At 42.6% G+C, this 16,481-nt stretch overlaps 1 protein-coding gene across 1 annotated transcript in view; it reads left to right on the top strand.

Annotated features, from left to right (window-relative positions):
* Positions 1–16,481, top strand: part of LRP6 (LDL receptor related protein 6) — a 92,138-nt gene that overhangs the window by 61,053 nt on the left and 14,604 nt on the right. Inside the window, exons 11-16 of the mRNA XM_063308326.1 lie at positions 987–1,171; positions 4,296–4,622; positions 5,379–5,581; positions 7,182–7,393; positions 8,997–9,190; positions 15,756–15,965. Coding sequence (XP_063164396.1) covers positions 987–1,171; positions 4,296–4,622; positions 5,379–5,581; positions 7,182–7,393; positions 8,997–9,190; positions 15,756–15,965 — 1,331 coding nt within the window. The remainder of the gene's footprint in view (positions 1–986; positions 1,172–4,295; positions 4,623–5,378; positions 5,582–7,181; positions 7,394–8,996; positions 9,191–15,755; positions 15,966–16,481) is intronic.

The raw sequence follows: 16,481 nt of genomic DNA, 5'->3' as shown, positions 1-16,481 counted from the left end.
ATGAATCATGATTTGAAGATAAGATCTCCCTGGTCCAAATCCAAATTCCAGAGTTCTTAGTGCCATGCCTATGGACACCGTCCTTGGCACCTGCAAGCCTCCCATTGCAGTGTTATCTTCTAAAGAAAGATCTTTAAGATATAGGTAATCTTCAGCTTGTGACCATAATTGAGACTGGAGCTCCTGTTACTAAGCGAGTTAGTCATTAAGTGAGTCACGCCTGATTTTACAATCTTTTTTGCCATGGTCATTAAGCGAATCACTGCAGTGGTTAACTGAATCACACAGTCGTTAAATGAATCCAGCATCCCCCATTGACTTTGCTTGTCAGAAGCCAGCTGGGATGGTCGCGAATAGCAATCATGTGACCCCAGGACACTGCAACCGTCGTAAATACATGCTGGTTGCCAAGTCCCTGAATTTTGATCATGTGACATTGCGACGGTCGTAAGTGCAAGGACCAGTCATAAGTCACTTTTTCCAGCACCGTTGTAACTTTGAACGGTCGCTAAGTGAATGTCGTAAGTCTAGGACTACCTGTATATCTTTAAAAGAAATAAAGGAGAACTTTTTTTTTTATGAATTTTTATTTATTTTTAAAAAGATATTTTAAAACATGTTCTTAAGCATCAACTTCCAGCCTCATCCTTATTTCTAGTAATGGCTCAGGACTTCACAAGGTGTCTGTGTGTCATCTTAGGAAATTTAAATGGTGGGTGCCCAGCTATGATCAAAGGTAGTTGGAGTTGTCATTTTGCCTTTCCAAGAATTGAGGATGGTAAGTTAGTCTGAGACAGTTAGGTACTTACTGATCTTTATGCCTGAAAGAATATAAAGTTGACTTTCCAATTTATGGCGTAAAAGGAAAATGATTTAGAACTCTTGTTCAAAATAGTAAGTTTGAGTTTTATCACTCAGGTTTTTTCTACCCCTCCTCCTTTGTGCATCTTTATGAGGTAAACATGGAATGTCTGATGTGTCTTTAGGTTCATGTACTGGACCGAATGGGGTGGGAAGCCCAAAATTGATAGAGCAGCCATGGACGGCAGCGAGCGTGGTACGTTGGTGCCAAACGTGGGGCGAGCAAATGGTCTGACAATTGATTACGTTAAAAGAAGGTTGTATTGGACTGACTTGGATACCAACTTGATTGAATCTTCAAATATGCTGGGTGAGTTTTGCTTGGCTGGGGGTATCAGCTAACATTCCTCGTTCAGCCAGGATCTTGTAGGTTGTGGGTGTGCTTTCAAAACAAACAAAAGTGCTAATGGAATAATAAATAAATAATACAGGTTTAAATTCATGTATCAGTGTTATCCAGATATTAACCGTGTGCTCTGAAAGGACAACTGAGTCTATAAACAATCCGTATAGTAAAATTAAAAGTGAGGAGGAAGAGAGAGAAGGAAAATGCCTGAAAATTGGTATAATAATCAGAGACAACTCAGGAAAATTTCAAAATCCTCTTTCCTAACATCTTAACAGGATTTTTTTAATGGCTTGGAAAGCACTTCTGGCCTTCTCTTCTAATCCCCCTAATAGGATTATGCAGGGCTGCTACTTGATCCAGTTCTCCATTTTCATCCAAAATTATTATCTGGCCCTCTGCTCAGAGGAATGCAGGCTTTGGAAGAGAACTTGCTTCTTCGGTCTCACCCAGAAAGAAGAACTGGTTATTTACCTAAAACCGACGTTTTAGGATCCTCTCTGGTCATCTGTGCTAGCCAATATCTATACGATGTTGCTGGGAAACGTCATCTGAAGCATTGGAGTGAGGAACCATCTGGATGCTGATAGCATCAAGCTCTGCTGCTCTTTGCCATCCATCTCTACGGGAATCAGTTGCTTCCTTGGCGATGGTTGGCAAAGGGCAGTCGAGCCCCAGACTTACAATGGGCTGGATGAAGGAGAACAGGGTGAACTAAATCCAGGCAATAGACAGAAATGGTTGCTCAGCAGGAAACTATCCTTAAAGACGGATTCTTCCTGTTTGGATGGGGTTGCCCTCCTGCTGAAAACGTACGTGGACAATTTTGCAGTGCTGTTTTTGGAGGCTGAAGGGGTAAAACAAATACCTGAATAACTATCAAACCGAGGTCTTCAAACTGCCAAGGCCCCTGAACTCAAGTCGGCTTCCCTAAGAGCTGGCTTGGGTGTTTGCAGGTGCTGGCTCATGAGTTATCTTAATCAGCACTAGGAAGTAACTAACCACAAAGCTGACCCGTGCTGACCTCCACTTTGCTAACTCTGTATTCTCACTGTAAGCAGAAAATCTAGCCCATGCTATCAGAAATAAGATGATCGGCATTTGACATCGTTGCTGGTCAGCATTTATTATACGACTGTTTAAAGGTTGTGTGTACCCTCCTTAAGTGGGCAGAACCTTGTATTCTGTCCTCAGCGCTATTTAAATAAATGTGGCTCAGGTAGACTGTGTGGTCCTGTGGAATTTTCCCCTTTGGGTGTCCATTGCAAGGAGGATGGTGCCTGTATTGGAAAATTCTGTCTTGGTTGCCAGGTGCTGATGGGGTGGGGCACAATTTAAGGGGTCGTGAGAGGCTGTTTTTCCTGTTGGAGTTAAGAGATGCAGGGGAGGGCTTTCTGAAGTGCACTGCCTCCCTCCAGCTGGTCAGAAGCTGCCTTTCCTGTATCTCCTCCTCAGTCTTCTCCTCCCAAGCTTCTCAGGGCCTTCCATTGTTCTTCATACAATTTAATGACTTCTTGTCGTTCCCATTTGATTTCATATTAACCACCTCAAGCACTCAAAATTGGCAGAAAGGTGAAAAAAGTGAACAGACTTTAGTGGTTCTGGACATTGGTTTAATGGCACAGTGAATTTGTCAAGTCTACCCCTTCTACATGTTAGATAGCCGTAGATGCGTAAAGACTAGTGCTGTTTGGACATTGAGCAAAATACACAAATTAACACACAAAATAAAAGCAGATTCAGACAGAACCCTTGCACACTGTCTCCTAGAAGTGGGAAATGGAACTATATCATCAGAAAAAAATGCAACATTTTGCAATTATGATTCCTGGCAGTTCAAGAAATGAGATAATGGAAATGTACCCTAAGCTAACCTTTTTCACAGATGCCACAGTCTGAATAGCGGCAGGGCCAGGACAAAAACTACATTAGATTAAATTTAAAAACAGTTTGGGGCCACACTGTCCCCAAGAAGACTCTCCCCAGGCTCCAGTGTCTGAACTCTTCAGAGTGATCCAGGGCTTCTCCACTGTGGGGCCCCCTTAAGAAACTCCTTCTCCCTGCAGGCGCGCCCGTTGACAGGCTAATGCCTTTTTGGCACTAGCTAAGACATTTTTCTGGCTCAGCTGATGGCCAAAAGATAAGCAAGATTGGACCTGACAGTGTTTGGATGGGAGCCCACGAGGGACTCTTAGGGCTTGGAAGATAGAAAAGCATCTCAGGGGAAGGCAGTGCCAAACCACTTCCATACTGTTGCCAGGAAAACAATATACAGGCAGTCCTTGATTTACTACCACAATTGGAGCTGGAATTTCCATCATAAGTCGTTGCGGTCGTAAGTCGACTCACCGTGTGACCATTTTTACAACCATTTTTACGACAGTCGTTAAGTGAATCACAGGTCATTAAGCAAATCACCGTGGCCATTAAGCAAATCCAGCTTCCCCAATGGGCGTTTTTTGCTGGAAAACGCGATCATGTGACTGCGGGACCCTGCGACCGATCGTAAATGCGAGCTGGCTACAAGCTCCCAAAATGCGGTCATGTGACCACAGGGGTGTTGCCATGTTTCGTGATGCTAGGAAGTGCTTTACAGGCCATAAAGCACCCATTCCAAGGCCACTGAAACTTCAGACCGTCGTTAAACTAACAGTCATAAGTCAAGGACTACCTGTAGATGTGTCCTTCACCCCTTGCATTTCCTAGTGACCTCCTGGTGAGAGTGATGCAGGTCTTAGTATTTTTCAGACACCACCAAGATTGCCTGAGCCAGGCAACCTAAATTTTAGGCTTCTTTTATGAAGGAGATAAGCTGACTTTTATATTTATGATTAAAGATAGATTATATTTTCTACACCTCTCTTCTAGCCACTGAATACTTCACATATTTTCCCCTCCGATAAGGTGAGGGGTTTGGGCCATTTTGTGTTTTATTTACAAGTTTTGCAATATTCCAAGCTGTAGATAGGGATAAGCAGAGTGTTGGAGGGAGGGCATTAATAGCAACACGGACAATTTCCCCGGTGTTGGGTGGGACGTCTAGTGATCTTCCACCCTTCGTTCTCTTCATTCCCTTCCCCACACCCAGGCCTTGACCGTGATGTTATCGCAGATGATTTACCACACCCCTTCGGCCTGACTCAATACCAGGATTACATCTACTGGACGGACTGGAGCCGGCGTAGCATTGAGCGGGCCAACAAGACCAGTGGGCAGAATCGGACCATCATCCAAAATCACCTGGATTACGTGATGGACATCCTTGTCTTCCATTCGTCCCGGCAGGCAGGCTGGAATGAATGTGCTTCCAGTAACGGGCATTGCTCCCATCTCTGCCTGGCAGTGCCCGTAGGCGGTTTTGTCTGTGGATGCCCTGCTCATTATTCCTTGAACCCCGACAACAGAACGTGTAGCGGTAAGCCATGAACGCGGACAGTGGGATTAATTTAGAGGGATGTTTCAAACGCAGAGGAATCGTGGCTCTGTGGCAGAAACCAGAATATGCCAGAATATGCTGGTTCAGACAAGATTTTTACTTCAGCTATTTGATTTTGCTTACGTGGCTTTACAATTCTGTATTTTTTGTCTAGCTGCATTCCTAGATGTTCATACTTAATCCTAGATAAATTGAGGCCAGTGTTTTTATACTTGTACTCAGATAAGAGAGTTGAAAGAGACTGCGGCTATTTTTATTTCTACTCATAAACTACGCATCTGCTTCTCAAATCCGTAGGGTCTAGAGAAGATGGAAGGCTCCTGAGAGGCTCACCTGTAGGATTGTGTGTTTCTTCATTCCTTGGATGTGGATTGTTTACCCATTAATTGCTGTTCTTAATGTGGCTGAGTATTGCCTGGGAACAGTTACTAACTAGACTTGCCAACCAGATTTGGGCATCTTAACCTATGGGCCTAAAAAGTAATTTCTGTTTTTGAAGATAGCATTACCATTTCTGTACTCCTTCATAAAGAACATCCATCTGAAGAATAGCTTTGAATAGTACCTTCTTTTCTCTAACCTCTTTCTGTGAGCATTATAATTGGTATTTTTTCATAAATGAAGGCAGTCCTTTGATTGCAGCAGTCCTTTCATTCTGTGGCACACTTTGGAATATTTTGAGAGTTATGATCAAAACTTCTTCAGCCTAAAGATAACTCACACTTTCTTCTTAAGCTCCCACAAGTTTCTTGCTCTTCAGTCAGAAGAATGCAATCAGTCGTATGGTGATCGATGAGTTGCAGAGTCCGGATATCATCCTTCCAATCCACAGCCTCAGAAACGTTCGGGCCATCGACTATGACCCACTGGAGAAGCAGCTTTACTGGATCGACTCTCGGCAAAACATTATCAGGAAATCACAAGAGGACGGCAGTCAGGTATCTAAACGAGGGCTGTTCGGTTTTGCGAAGAGAGACAGCAACTCTTGTCTTACTGGATCAATGTTTTGAACACTTCGTAAACGCGGCCTCTTGTGTGATAGAATCTGCTGGTTATTAAACTGATAGATAGATGATCAGTTGAGAATAGTAGGAACATCTTAATTTTGGGTAGAGGAGGCGGATTTAGTGTCGAGTTTAGGTAGACCTCAGTTTTGTGGGTAAAGATTCAGTCAAAAAGCATGAACGTTTTAAGGATATATGAATAAAGCCCATCGTAGCTCACCAAGTATGGTATTCAAGAGGTCTTTGTTTAAATGTGTCCTTGTGGTGTATGTTTATAGTTTTTTGGCTTCCTGAAAAGTGGACATGGGGGTCAAGCCAATTTCTGAATTTTTAAACCATGGGTTCTGAATGCACAATTTCAATTTCTTTTTGGTACTCAAATGTTCAGGGATGAGCTGAAAAATCTGAATTAAAAATAAGGCATGCTTTTTCCAGACAATTATTTTACTTCCTACGTTCATACTATAAATGTAGAGGATCTCAGAAAACTCTTCACAAATTACAACAACAGGCAGAAATAGGGATCGTGGCTGGACATGTCTCTGGAGGTTAACCCGCGGTATCTGTTATGGGAATACAACATTTTTTTAAACTAATCATTTTATTGCTGTTTTAAAAATGAAATACAGCAAAAACAGTGTACACAAAACAAAAACAGTAGTGTAAACATATCCAACAAATTAGTTATTCTTATAAAACCAAAACAAAATGGAAAAAAAAAACCAAACCAGGGAAAAACTCTAAAAAAAATAACATTAAATTGATATATCATCTAAAAATATCCCTTATTCATGTAACAGGGCATCAGATCACACATAAAGATTGTTTATTCCTGTTAAATATTATGAAATCTATACCAAAGGGAAACGTGTTGTGCCATTTTTTGGATTAGTAGAAAAATCCTTTCCAGAAATTAGGGAAGTTCCACAGTTTTTAAAAGTTAGTCTTTGCTATCCAGTGCACTGTAATAGTACTGCATATGGTCCTCTTGACTATTCCTGTGCCAAATATAACCAAAATTTCTCAAAAACTGTCAGGTTCAATGATTTTGGAATATAATTCAAAGCAACCTTGACTTAACTTGGAAACATTGACCCGTGCATCTCCTTACATGTGTTGCAATCATGGAAAGACCCCCGAACCTCTCAAGCTCCCAGTTTTAGATGTTGTGGTTGAGACAGAAGAAGAGAGTGGTCCTCAAGCATCTGTTTTGGCACAGGCTGTAACTAGAGTGAAGGAGCCTTGTGACTTCTAATTATTCTGAAGTCCTTTTTTCCTTTTATGTTGCTATCACTCTTACTAACTCTTGTTTGTTGAAGGAAAATGGAAAATAATAATAAACTTTAGTGTCATTCTCCACCACTGACCATTGTACATGCTAACTGGTGGGACTGTCTAAAATATTTTTCAGGGTACCAGGCTGAGAATGGCAGAATTGTATAATTTGTCCCATACTGAGTAGCTTCTGTGTCAAGTTTTAATTTCTTTCTGATGGGCTCCTTGAAACAACCTGTATCTTACACCTTCATTCCAGAGTTTTACAGTTGTGATGAGTCCTGTTCCCAACCAAAATCCAGATATCCAGCCATATGATCTGAGTATTGATATCTACAGCCGTTACATTTACTGGACTTGCGAAGCCACAAACGTCATCAACGTCACACGCCTGGATGGACGGCTGATGGGTGTGGTGTTGAAAGGTGAACAGGATCGGCCTAGAGCAATTGTTGTGAATCCAGAGAAAGGGTAAGTGGGTTGCAGGGTGGAAAACACGTGCTTAAAAGTTCAAACATTCCAGCTCCAGATCCTTTTATTCCTTGACCTTTTCCTGGTCTTGTTTTCTGCTGGGCCACATCAACCATTTTTTGATGAATGCTTTAAAGAAAATCTGTATCAAGATAAATCCTGTGCTGATAACACTCAAATTCTAAAATGTGTGTTAGCTAAACAAATAAAACACTGTTGTATGCCTTTAATGGTTGTGCATGTTTTAGTTCAGATGTGTAAATCGCAAGGAAAAGCAAGGAGCAACTCAAGGAATTGATGCTACTCTGTTGACTTCTGGAAACTTCTTGAAGCATCAGCATTTAGGAAGCCAGGAGAGGGAGAAGGGAAATGATGAATGAAAAATTAAAGCCCTTTTGATCCCTCTCCAGATTGGTCAGACATAACATAATGGGAGTTATTGTTCATTATTTTTCTAAGTTGCTCAACAGCTACCATCCTGTGGTGATACTAATCAGTTTAAACCAGTGTTTTTCGAACTTGCCAACTTTAAGATGTGCGGCCTTCAACTCTCAGAATTCCCCAGCCAGCATGGGAGTTGAAGGTCACACATCTTAAAGTTGCCAAGTTTGAAAAACACTTGATTTAACCTGTATTACACAAAGTAAAATAGTGTCCAAGGCAACATACAGTAAACAAGTTAAAATCAGTGGTGCAATAATTGTAATAAATACAGTGCATATAATTGAAGTAATAATAGAGAGATGTGAAATTGTTTTTAAAATGTCAAAGAGCATCTTAAAGATGTCTTCACTTTTTTAAGCTAAAGGACTATATAGCACAGATGTGCAAGCAGTGTGTGCAATACAGGTAAAATAAATGAATAGGAGAACCCTCTATAAAACAAGCAGCTTCTTAATCTTTGTAGAAACAGTATAAAATAAAATGTTTAGGAACTATTTGGCCCCATGTTTTTGTAAACAACTGTATCTGCTTTTAAAAAAATCTTCTCCCTGCTAGAAAGGGAAGGAGAAGAAAATCTGAGCAGTTGTTGGGTTTTTAAGCTCTAGTTAATGAAATGTACTTTATTAATGAGAGCTTAAAATTATGTATGCAGTCATAATTAACAGATTAAGATATTAACTGCTTTTTAACATGCAGCTTTTCTGATCATGTTTTTCTAAGAAACCAACGCAATTATTTTTTAAAAAAGAAAATCGAAATCAAAGTATATCTTGTTTCAAACTTTGGACGGTAATTAACTGATACCATCAAAACATGTAGTTTTGGAAAATTTGAAGCAAACTTCCTTATTTTTTAATTTTAAATAAAATAAAAAGTTGAGTTCCATGTTGTTTCTTTGACAATGGTGTGGAATTGCCTTTTTCCAGGACCTTTATTCAACCCCGAGCCTCAGATTTTCTGGTGGCCTCTCATCCAAGTACTCACCACATTTAGCTATTTCAAAGTCAGCTGCTTCCTGCCACCTGCTGTGGCTTTTTGCTTAGTATTCTCTTAACTGAATCCGTGTGCAGTCATAACAATATTGAATCTGCCAATTTAGTTGGGGAACAGAATAGGAAAGACCATCTATGAAATCTCTTGGTTTTCTTTCGTTTTGCAGGTACATGTATTTCACCAACCTCCAAGAGAGGTCTTCTCCTAAGATAGAAAGGGCAGCACTAGATGGAACCGAACGAGAGGTCCTCTTTTCCAGCGGGCTGAGTAAACCCGTTGCCTTGGCCATTGACAGCCACTTGGGGAAGTTATTCTGGGCAGATTCTGACCTGCGGAGAATTGAGAGCAGTGATCTTTCAGGTAGGATAAGGGCCCTTTGCTTTCAATTAACCCCTAATTAATAGCCTTCTTTGTACCTTCTTTTCCCAAATCAAACCATGTTGCAAACTGCTTTTTAGGAATGTTGTATTTTTCAGTGTTTTTTCCTTTTATATTTTCACTTATCCTTGTGACGCAGAAGTTCCTAGACTGAGCCATGTTCTTACTGCTCTAAGAACGCAAAGGCACTGAGCTAGATCAGACCTTGTATGCAGCCCAGCAGTGTCCTGTCCCTCATTATGGTGTAACTGCAGCTTCTCCATGGATGATTCCTAGTTACCATTGTAACATCTTGCGTGTTCCATGTAATTTTTTTTTTAACCTGGGTTCAAATTGGTGCAGCGCCTATTATAGAGACAATAGGTAAGTGCACTGGTCTCCTGCACAATGACCACGTGTGTGTGTGTGTTCTGATGCAGAGGTTGAGACAGTGTCCCTTGTGTTGTTAAGCTGACCAGAATAGTTGCCCAGGATAACCATGGCCTCTGGTGCTCATAAACCCAGTTGTTAGAAATGTTAGCTGTCCTTCTGATCAAGGGGTTACCAACTTCCTTCTGCAACTTGGGCAAGCGCTAAAAATGTTGTCCAGTTTCCACCAACAATGTGGCTTGCAGAAGTCACTGGGCACCCTCTTTTCATTATTAATTGTTTCAGGTTTGGTTTTCCTGTATTTCAGATCTTGTGCCTGTGTTTTACTGGTTTGGGACCATAAATAAAGAAGTCCTGCCCCGTGATGGAGGGTTTACAGAAACCTCGGTTTCTAGTGACGCCAACTAGAGCGGTAGAAACAACTCCTGAGCGTTCTAGGGCCAGGGTGGGATTCTCTGGCTTGGACCCCACAGAATGGACCCCCTGCTGTGGAAGTCCCACCACCTTGTGACTGCAAGTGCCATTGATTGTCTTCTCGAGCAAACTGGGTGATCGCAGGCAGCATTCTTGAATCTGCTTCTCCTGTTTCCAGTGGTCGTCATCCAGGACAAGTTCAGAGAAAAAAGGATGCTGCATTCCTTACTGCCACATGTTGCACGTCAAGGTCTAGGCTTCCGTAAAAACTGAGTGTGGCTGTAGAACTGTCCATTGCTCCAGGCTGCCTCTGGGGTAACTTGCCTGCTCTGTAATTGCAGGATTTTGTTCAATGTCAGGGTTCTTACACCACACTTTTCCACTATCTAAACCCAAACTTAGCCTCGCCTTGAATGTTGTAGGGAGCCAGCCAGTCTTCCTGAAACTGAAATGATCTGCACTGGTACTAGGAAACCCAGAGAGAAGGTGCCTGGAAGATTGAACTGAATTGTCAATTGCAAGTGGTGTTCAGTTCTACCTTAGTTTTCTCCTCCTGGTCCCAGGAAGGCTTTTCCTAATAGTGTACAGAGGCAGTTTGGGTGATCTTAAACAAACTGATGCTTAATCCAGATAGGGTTGTGCTTTCCTGGAAGACCAGATTCGCAGCTCTCTGGTAGAGTATGAGGACCTTCAGGAGGAGGTAGGGCCAACTTGCAGTTTTCATGCCTAGGATGGGGAGAAAGTCTTCAGACTGGCCCTGCTTTGTGCTGAGAAAACTTGATCTGTGGAGTCCTTGGTGCAAGGTCCACTCCCTGTTCGCACTGAAGATGTTGCCTAGTCTGGCAATGAAACGTCTGCAAGAAAAAAACAAGGCTCCACAGTTCAACCCTGAGCTACAAATACTCGCTTCGATTGGTAAAACTTGGTCTGTTCTGCTCTCTGTTCCCCCAACATAGAAAAGGAGGTAACATGTGGGCAACGTTCAGAGAATTGAGAAGCCAGCTGAGATTGAAAGCTCTTCTGCTCACCAGCATGTATGTACTTGTTTGGAAAGGGGAAGAGCAACAGAAATTTTAGTGGGTTCAGGACTCTGACATCATCTGTGCACTTCATCATTTCTCCTGTGAGCAGAACACTGAGTTAAGTCTTCTTAAGCCCAAATGTGGAGGACCTATAGTTCGCTAAATATTGCTAAGTTTCAGCTCCCAATACCTTCACAGTGCTGGCACCCTGCCCTTTACTTACCTGTAGTACTTCAACAAAGGATCGTTACCTTGTCGTGGTGCTGGAGCTTGAGCACCTCAATGATGCCATGAGCTAAACCGTGAAGGGCCACCCAAGACGGGAAGGTCATGACAGAGAGGTCAGACTAAATGCGATCCCTGGGGAAGGTAATGGCAACCCACCCCAGTATTCTTGCCGTGAAAACTAAATGGATCAGTACAACCAGAGATAGGTCGGTATACCATCGGAAGATGAGACCCCCAGGTCGGAAGATGGTCAAATGCTACCGGAGAGGAACAGAGGATGAGTTCAACTAGCCCCAGACGTGATGACGCAGCTAGCTCAAAGCCGAAAGGACGGCTAGCGGCCGACGGTGCTGGTGGTGAACGGCGAATCCGATGTTCTAAGGATCAACACACCATTGGAACCTGGAATGTGAGATCTATGAGCCAGGGCAAATTGGATGTGGTTATTGGTGAGATGTCAAGATTAAAGATAGACATTTTGGGCATCAGTGAACTGAAATGGACTGGAATGGGCCACTTCACATCAAATGACCACCTGATCTACTACTGTGGACAAGAGGACCACAGAAGAAATGGAGTAGCCTTCATAATTAATAGTCAAGTGGCTAAAGCAGTGCTTGGATACAATCCAAAAAAAGGTAGAATGATCTCAATTCGAATTCAGGGCAAGCCATCTAACACCACAGTGATCCAAATATACGCCCCAACCACAGATGCTGAAGAAGCTGAAGTAGAGCGGTTCTATGAGGATCTGCAGCACCTACTGGACAACACGCCTAAAAGAGATGTTATTTTCATCACGGGAGACTGGAATGCTAAGGTGGGCAGTCAAATGACACCTGGAATTACAGGTAAGTATGGCCTGGGAGAAAAAAACGAAGCAGGACATAGGTTGATAGAATTTTGCCAAGACAATTCACTCTGCATAAGAAACACTCTCTTCCAACAACCTAAGAGACGGCTTTATACATGGACTTCACCAGATGGACAACACCGAAGTCAGATTGACTACATCCTTTGCAGCCAAAGGTGGCGGACATCTGTACAGTCGGTAAAAACAAGACCTGGAGCTGACTGTAGTTCCGATCACGAACTACTTCTTGCACAATTTAGGATCAGACTAAAGAGATTAGGGAAGACCCACAGATCAGCTAGATATGAGCTCACTAATATTCCTAAGGAATATGCAGTGGAGGTGAAGAATAGATTTAAGGGACTGGACTTAGTAGATGGGGTCCCGGAAGAACTCTGGACAGAAGTTCGCAACATTGTTCAGGAGGCGGCAACAAAATACATCCCAAAGAAAGAGAAAACCAAGAAGGCAAAATGGCTGTCTGCTGAGACACTAGAAGTAGCCCAAGAAAGAAGGAAAGCAAAAGACAACAGTGATAGGGGGAGATATGCCCAATTAAATGCAAAATTCCAGAGGTTAGCCAGAAGAGATAAGGAATTATTTTTAAACAAGCAATGCGCGGAAGTGGAAGAAGACAATAGAATAGGAAGGACAAGAGACCTCTTCCAGAAAATTAGAAACATTGGAGGTAAATTCCAGGCCAAAATGGGTATGATCAAAAACAAAGATGGCAAGGACCTAACAGAAGAAGAAGAGATCAAGAAAAGGTGGCAAGAATATACGGAAGACCTGTATAGGAAGGATAACAATATCGGGGATAGCTTTGGTGGTGTGGTCAGTGAGCTAGAGCCAGACATCCTGAAGAGTGAGGTTGAATGGGCCTTGAGAAGAATTGCTAATAACAAGGCAGCAGGAGACGACGGCATCCCAGCTGAACTGTTCAAAATCTTGCAAGATGATGCTGTCAAGGTATGCATGCTATATGCCAGCAAATTTGGAAAACACAAGAATGGCCATCAGATTGGAAAAAATCAACTTATATCCCCATACCAAAAAAGGGAAACACTAAAGAATGTTCAAACTATCGAACAGTGGCACTCATTTCACATGCCAGTAAGGTAATGCTCAAGATCCTGCAAGGTAGACTTCAGCAGTTCATGGAGCGAGAATTTCCAGATGTACAAGCTGGGTTTAGAAAAGGCAGAGGAACTAGAGACCAAATTGCCAATATCCACTGGATAATGGAAAAAGCCAGGGAGTTTCAGAAAAACATCTATTTCTGTTTTATTGACTATTCTAAAGCCTTTGACTATGTGGACCATAACAAATTGTGGCAAGTTCTTAGTGGTATGGGGATACCAAGTCATCTTGTCTGCCTCCTGAAGAATCTGTATAAGGACCAAGTAGCAACAGTAAGAACAGATCACTGAACAACGGGCTGGTTTAAGATTGGGAAAGGAGTACAGCAGGGCTGTATACTCTCACCCTACCTATTCAACCTGTATGCAGAACACATCATGCGACAAGCTGGGCTTGAGGAATCCAAGGCTGGAGTTAAAATCGCTGGAAGAAACATTAACAATCTCAGATATGCAGATGATATCACTTTGATGGCTGAAAGCGAAGAGGAACTGAGGAGCCTTATGATGAAGGTGAAAGAAGAAAGTGCAAAAGCTGGCCTGCAGCTAAACCTCAAAAAAACCAAGATTATGGCAACCAGCTTGATTGATAACTGGCAAATAGAGGGAGAAAATGTAGAAGCAGTGAAAGACTTTGTATTTCTGGGTGCGAAGATTACTGCAGATGCTGACTGCAGTCAGGAAATCAGAAGACGCTTAATCCTTGGGAGAAGAGCAATGACCAATCTCGATAAAATAGTTAAGAGCAGAGACATCACACTGACAACAAAGGTCCGCATAGTTAAAGCAATGGTGTTCCCCGTAGTAACATATGGCTGCGAGAGCTGGACCATAAGGAAGGCTGAGAGAAGGAAGATGGATGCTTTTGAACTGTGGTGTTGGAGGAAAATTCTGAGAGTGCCTTGGACTGCAAGAAGATCCAACCAGTCCATCCTCCAGGAAATAAAGCCAGACTGCTCACTTGAGGGAATGATATTAAAGGCAAAACTGAAATACTTTGGCCGCATAATGAGAAGACAGGACACCCTGGAGAAGGTGCTGATGCTGGGGAGAGTGGAGGGCAAAAGGAAGAGGGGCCGACCAGGCAAAGTGGATGGATGATATTCTAGAGGTGACGGACTTGTCCCTGGGGGAGCTGGGGGTGTTGACGACCGACAGGGAGCTCTGGCGTGGGCGGGTCCATGAAGTCACGAAGAGTCGGAAACGACTAAACGAATAAACAACAAAGTACTCCCCACCCCTGCTTTCCTTACAGAGAGTGATTTATATTCAGCCCCAGAACATTTTTGCTACAGCTCCTGGTCTCCTCTTTTTTTCTGTGTGAAGGAGCACATTTGGGAGTCGTGATTGGGGTTTCTGGAAGACTTTCACTCTGTGGTTAGAAAATTATTTCTTGTGGTTTGGTTTGATGAGAGTTAGAGAACTTTACAGCTATACTGGTGAAACCATAGCTTGGTTTTCCTTTCACAAAACGCTCCCTCTTCCATCAGTACCAGTCTAGGAAGTTGGGATCTCCTCTCCAATAGATGTGTCAGAATTACAAACCGGTTTCCCTTCTTGGTTAGGAGTGGCCCCAGTGATTCTTCAAGTGCCCCCAATTCTACCCAGAGTAGAAGATACTATAGAATAAGACAATTCCTGGAATTTGGAGGGGGACACTTCTGGACCGTGCTCTGTCTGTAGAAGGTCAGTGTTGATAGTAGCAAGAATGTCTTTATCAGACCATCAGGTGAGATGGAAGCTGACCCTTTTTCACACATGTTCTCATCATGGCCTGGCCAGCATGCTGCAGTGGTCCCGCCTTTTGAGAAAGCAGAGACTTCACTTGTTTCAGTTTTTTAGATTGGTTGTTTCTGAGCTCAGTTTAGAACATTGATTTTTAACGTTCTAAAAACATGGTCTTTGGGGGGGGGGTTGCCTCTTCCCATATGAAACTTTGGTATCAACCTTGCAACATCTGCTTTGGCTCCATCAGAATGACAGGCGTTGCTAGAAAGGATCCTTTTTCCCAGGGGTGATCGCATATCTCAAAACAGGTGTGGTTTCATTCAGATGGGCTTTAGACCCACGTTAAACATACCTATCTTCCACTCTCCGTTGATACGCATGCTAACCAACTAAATCAGTTTTTATGGTTTGTAGTCTGTGATAGCTTTGATGGCCCCGAATCTGACTAGTCCATTTTTAAACCCATAGACGGTATGCTTTGCACCTTGTGACTGGATGTCCCATCAATTCAATACCTCTTATGCAAATCGCATTTTCACTGCGTTGGAACATATGGCTATCAGCTGCAGAGATGTTGCATTATTAGAGGACAAGAGAAACTTTTTGTAATTCTTTCATGTTTCCAAACATAAACTTGGAGCATTTGACATTTGTTTACAGCTGTTGTGCATTTCACTGAGCTCATTAGCATCATGGCTTAGTCATCCCACACTAAGACTTAGTCACAGCATCTGTGAAGTTAAAGACATTCTTTTTGTTCATTTCCCCCTTTTCCCCCCCATTTTATTTCAAAGGTGCAAATCGGATAGTATTGGAAGATTCCAACATACTGCAGCCTATCGGACTGACCGTATTTGAAAAATGGCTTTACTGGATTGATCGCCATCAACAGATGATTGAGAAAATTGACATGACTCGCCAGGAGGGACGCACAAAGGTCCAGGCTCGGATTGCTCAGCTCAGTGACATCCATGCCGTTAAAGAACTCAACATGCTGGAGTACCGTAAGTGTCTCGCCATATCTGAAGGAAGGACTTTTCTTCTTCAAGGTTACCTCTCGTAAAACAGCTGCCCTGTGATTTATTAGCTGGGGAATTCTGGGAGTGGAAGTCCACACATCTTAAAGTTGCCAAGCCTGGGAAACACTGGTCTAAAGGCTTCTGATGCTTAGTTAGAAGACTGCCATTTACAGTAGACCCCCTGCAAAAGCGTTAGATTTGCAGCTTATTTTTATTGCCTAACTTTCTTTGGAAGGAAAGTGTGCCAGTAAGTTTCTGAAATGACAGGATAACCGTCTTAAGCCTGTGGGGATCCCACACTGACCCTAGAATCTTCTTAGAGATGCGATTGTGCAGAGAGGGCTTCACATTTCTGGAAGATACCAGAACGTTGAAAAGGAGTTCTGATGCTAAGGGTTGCCCTTCTAGCTTAAATTATTTGTACTTTCCAAAGACCTACTGATACTGGAGAGGCAGCTGATTGTCATGGAGATTTTCAGCCACCTGTGGTTTCCGAGAAGG

Source organism: Candoia aspera, chromosome 7 (genome assembly GCF_035149785.1).
Source record: "Candoia aspera isolate rCanAsp1 chromosome 7, rCanAsp1.hap2, whole genome shotgun sequence".
Taxonomy (NCBI): Eukaryota; Metazoa; Chordata; class Lepidosauria; order Squamata; family Boidae; genus Candoia; species Candoia aspera.
Note: the sequence above shows the minus strand (reverse complement) of the source record. Positions and strands in the feature narration are given on the sequence as shown.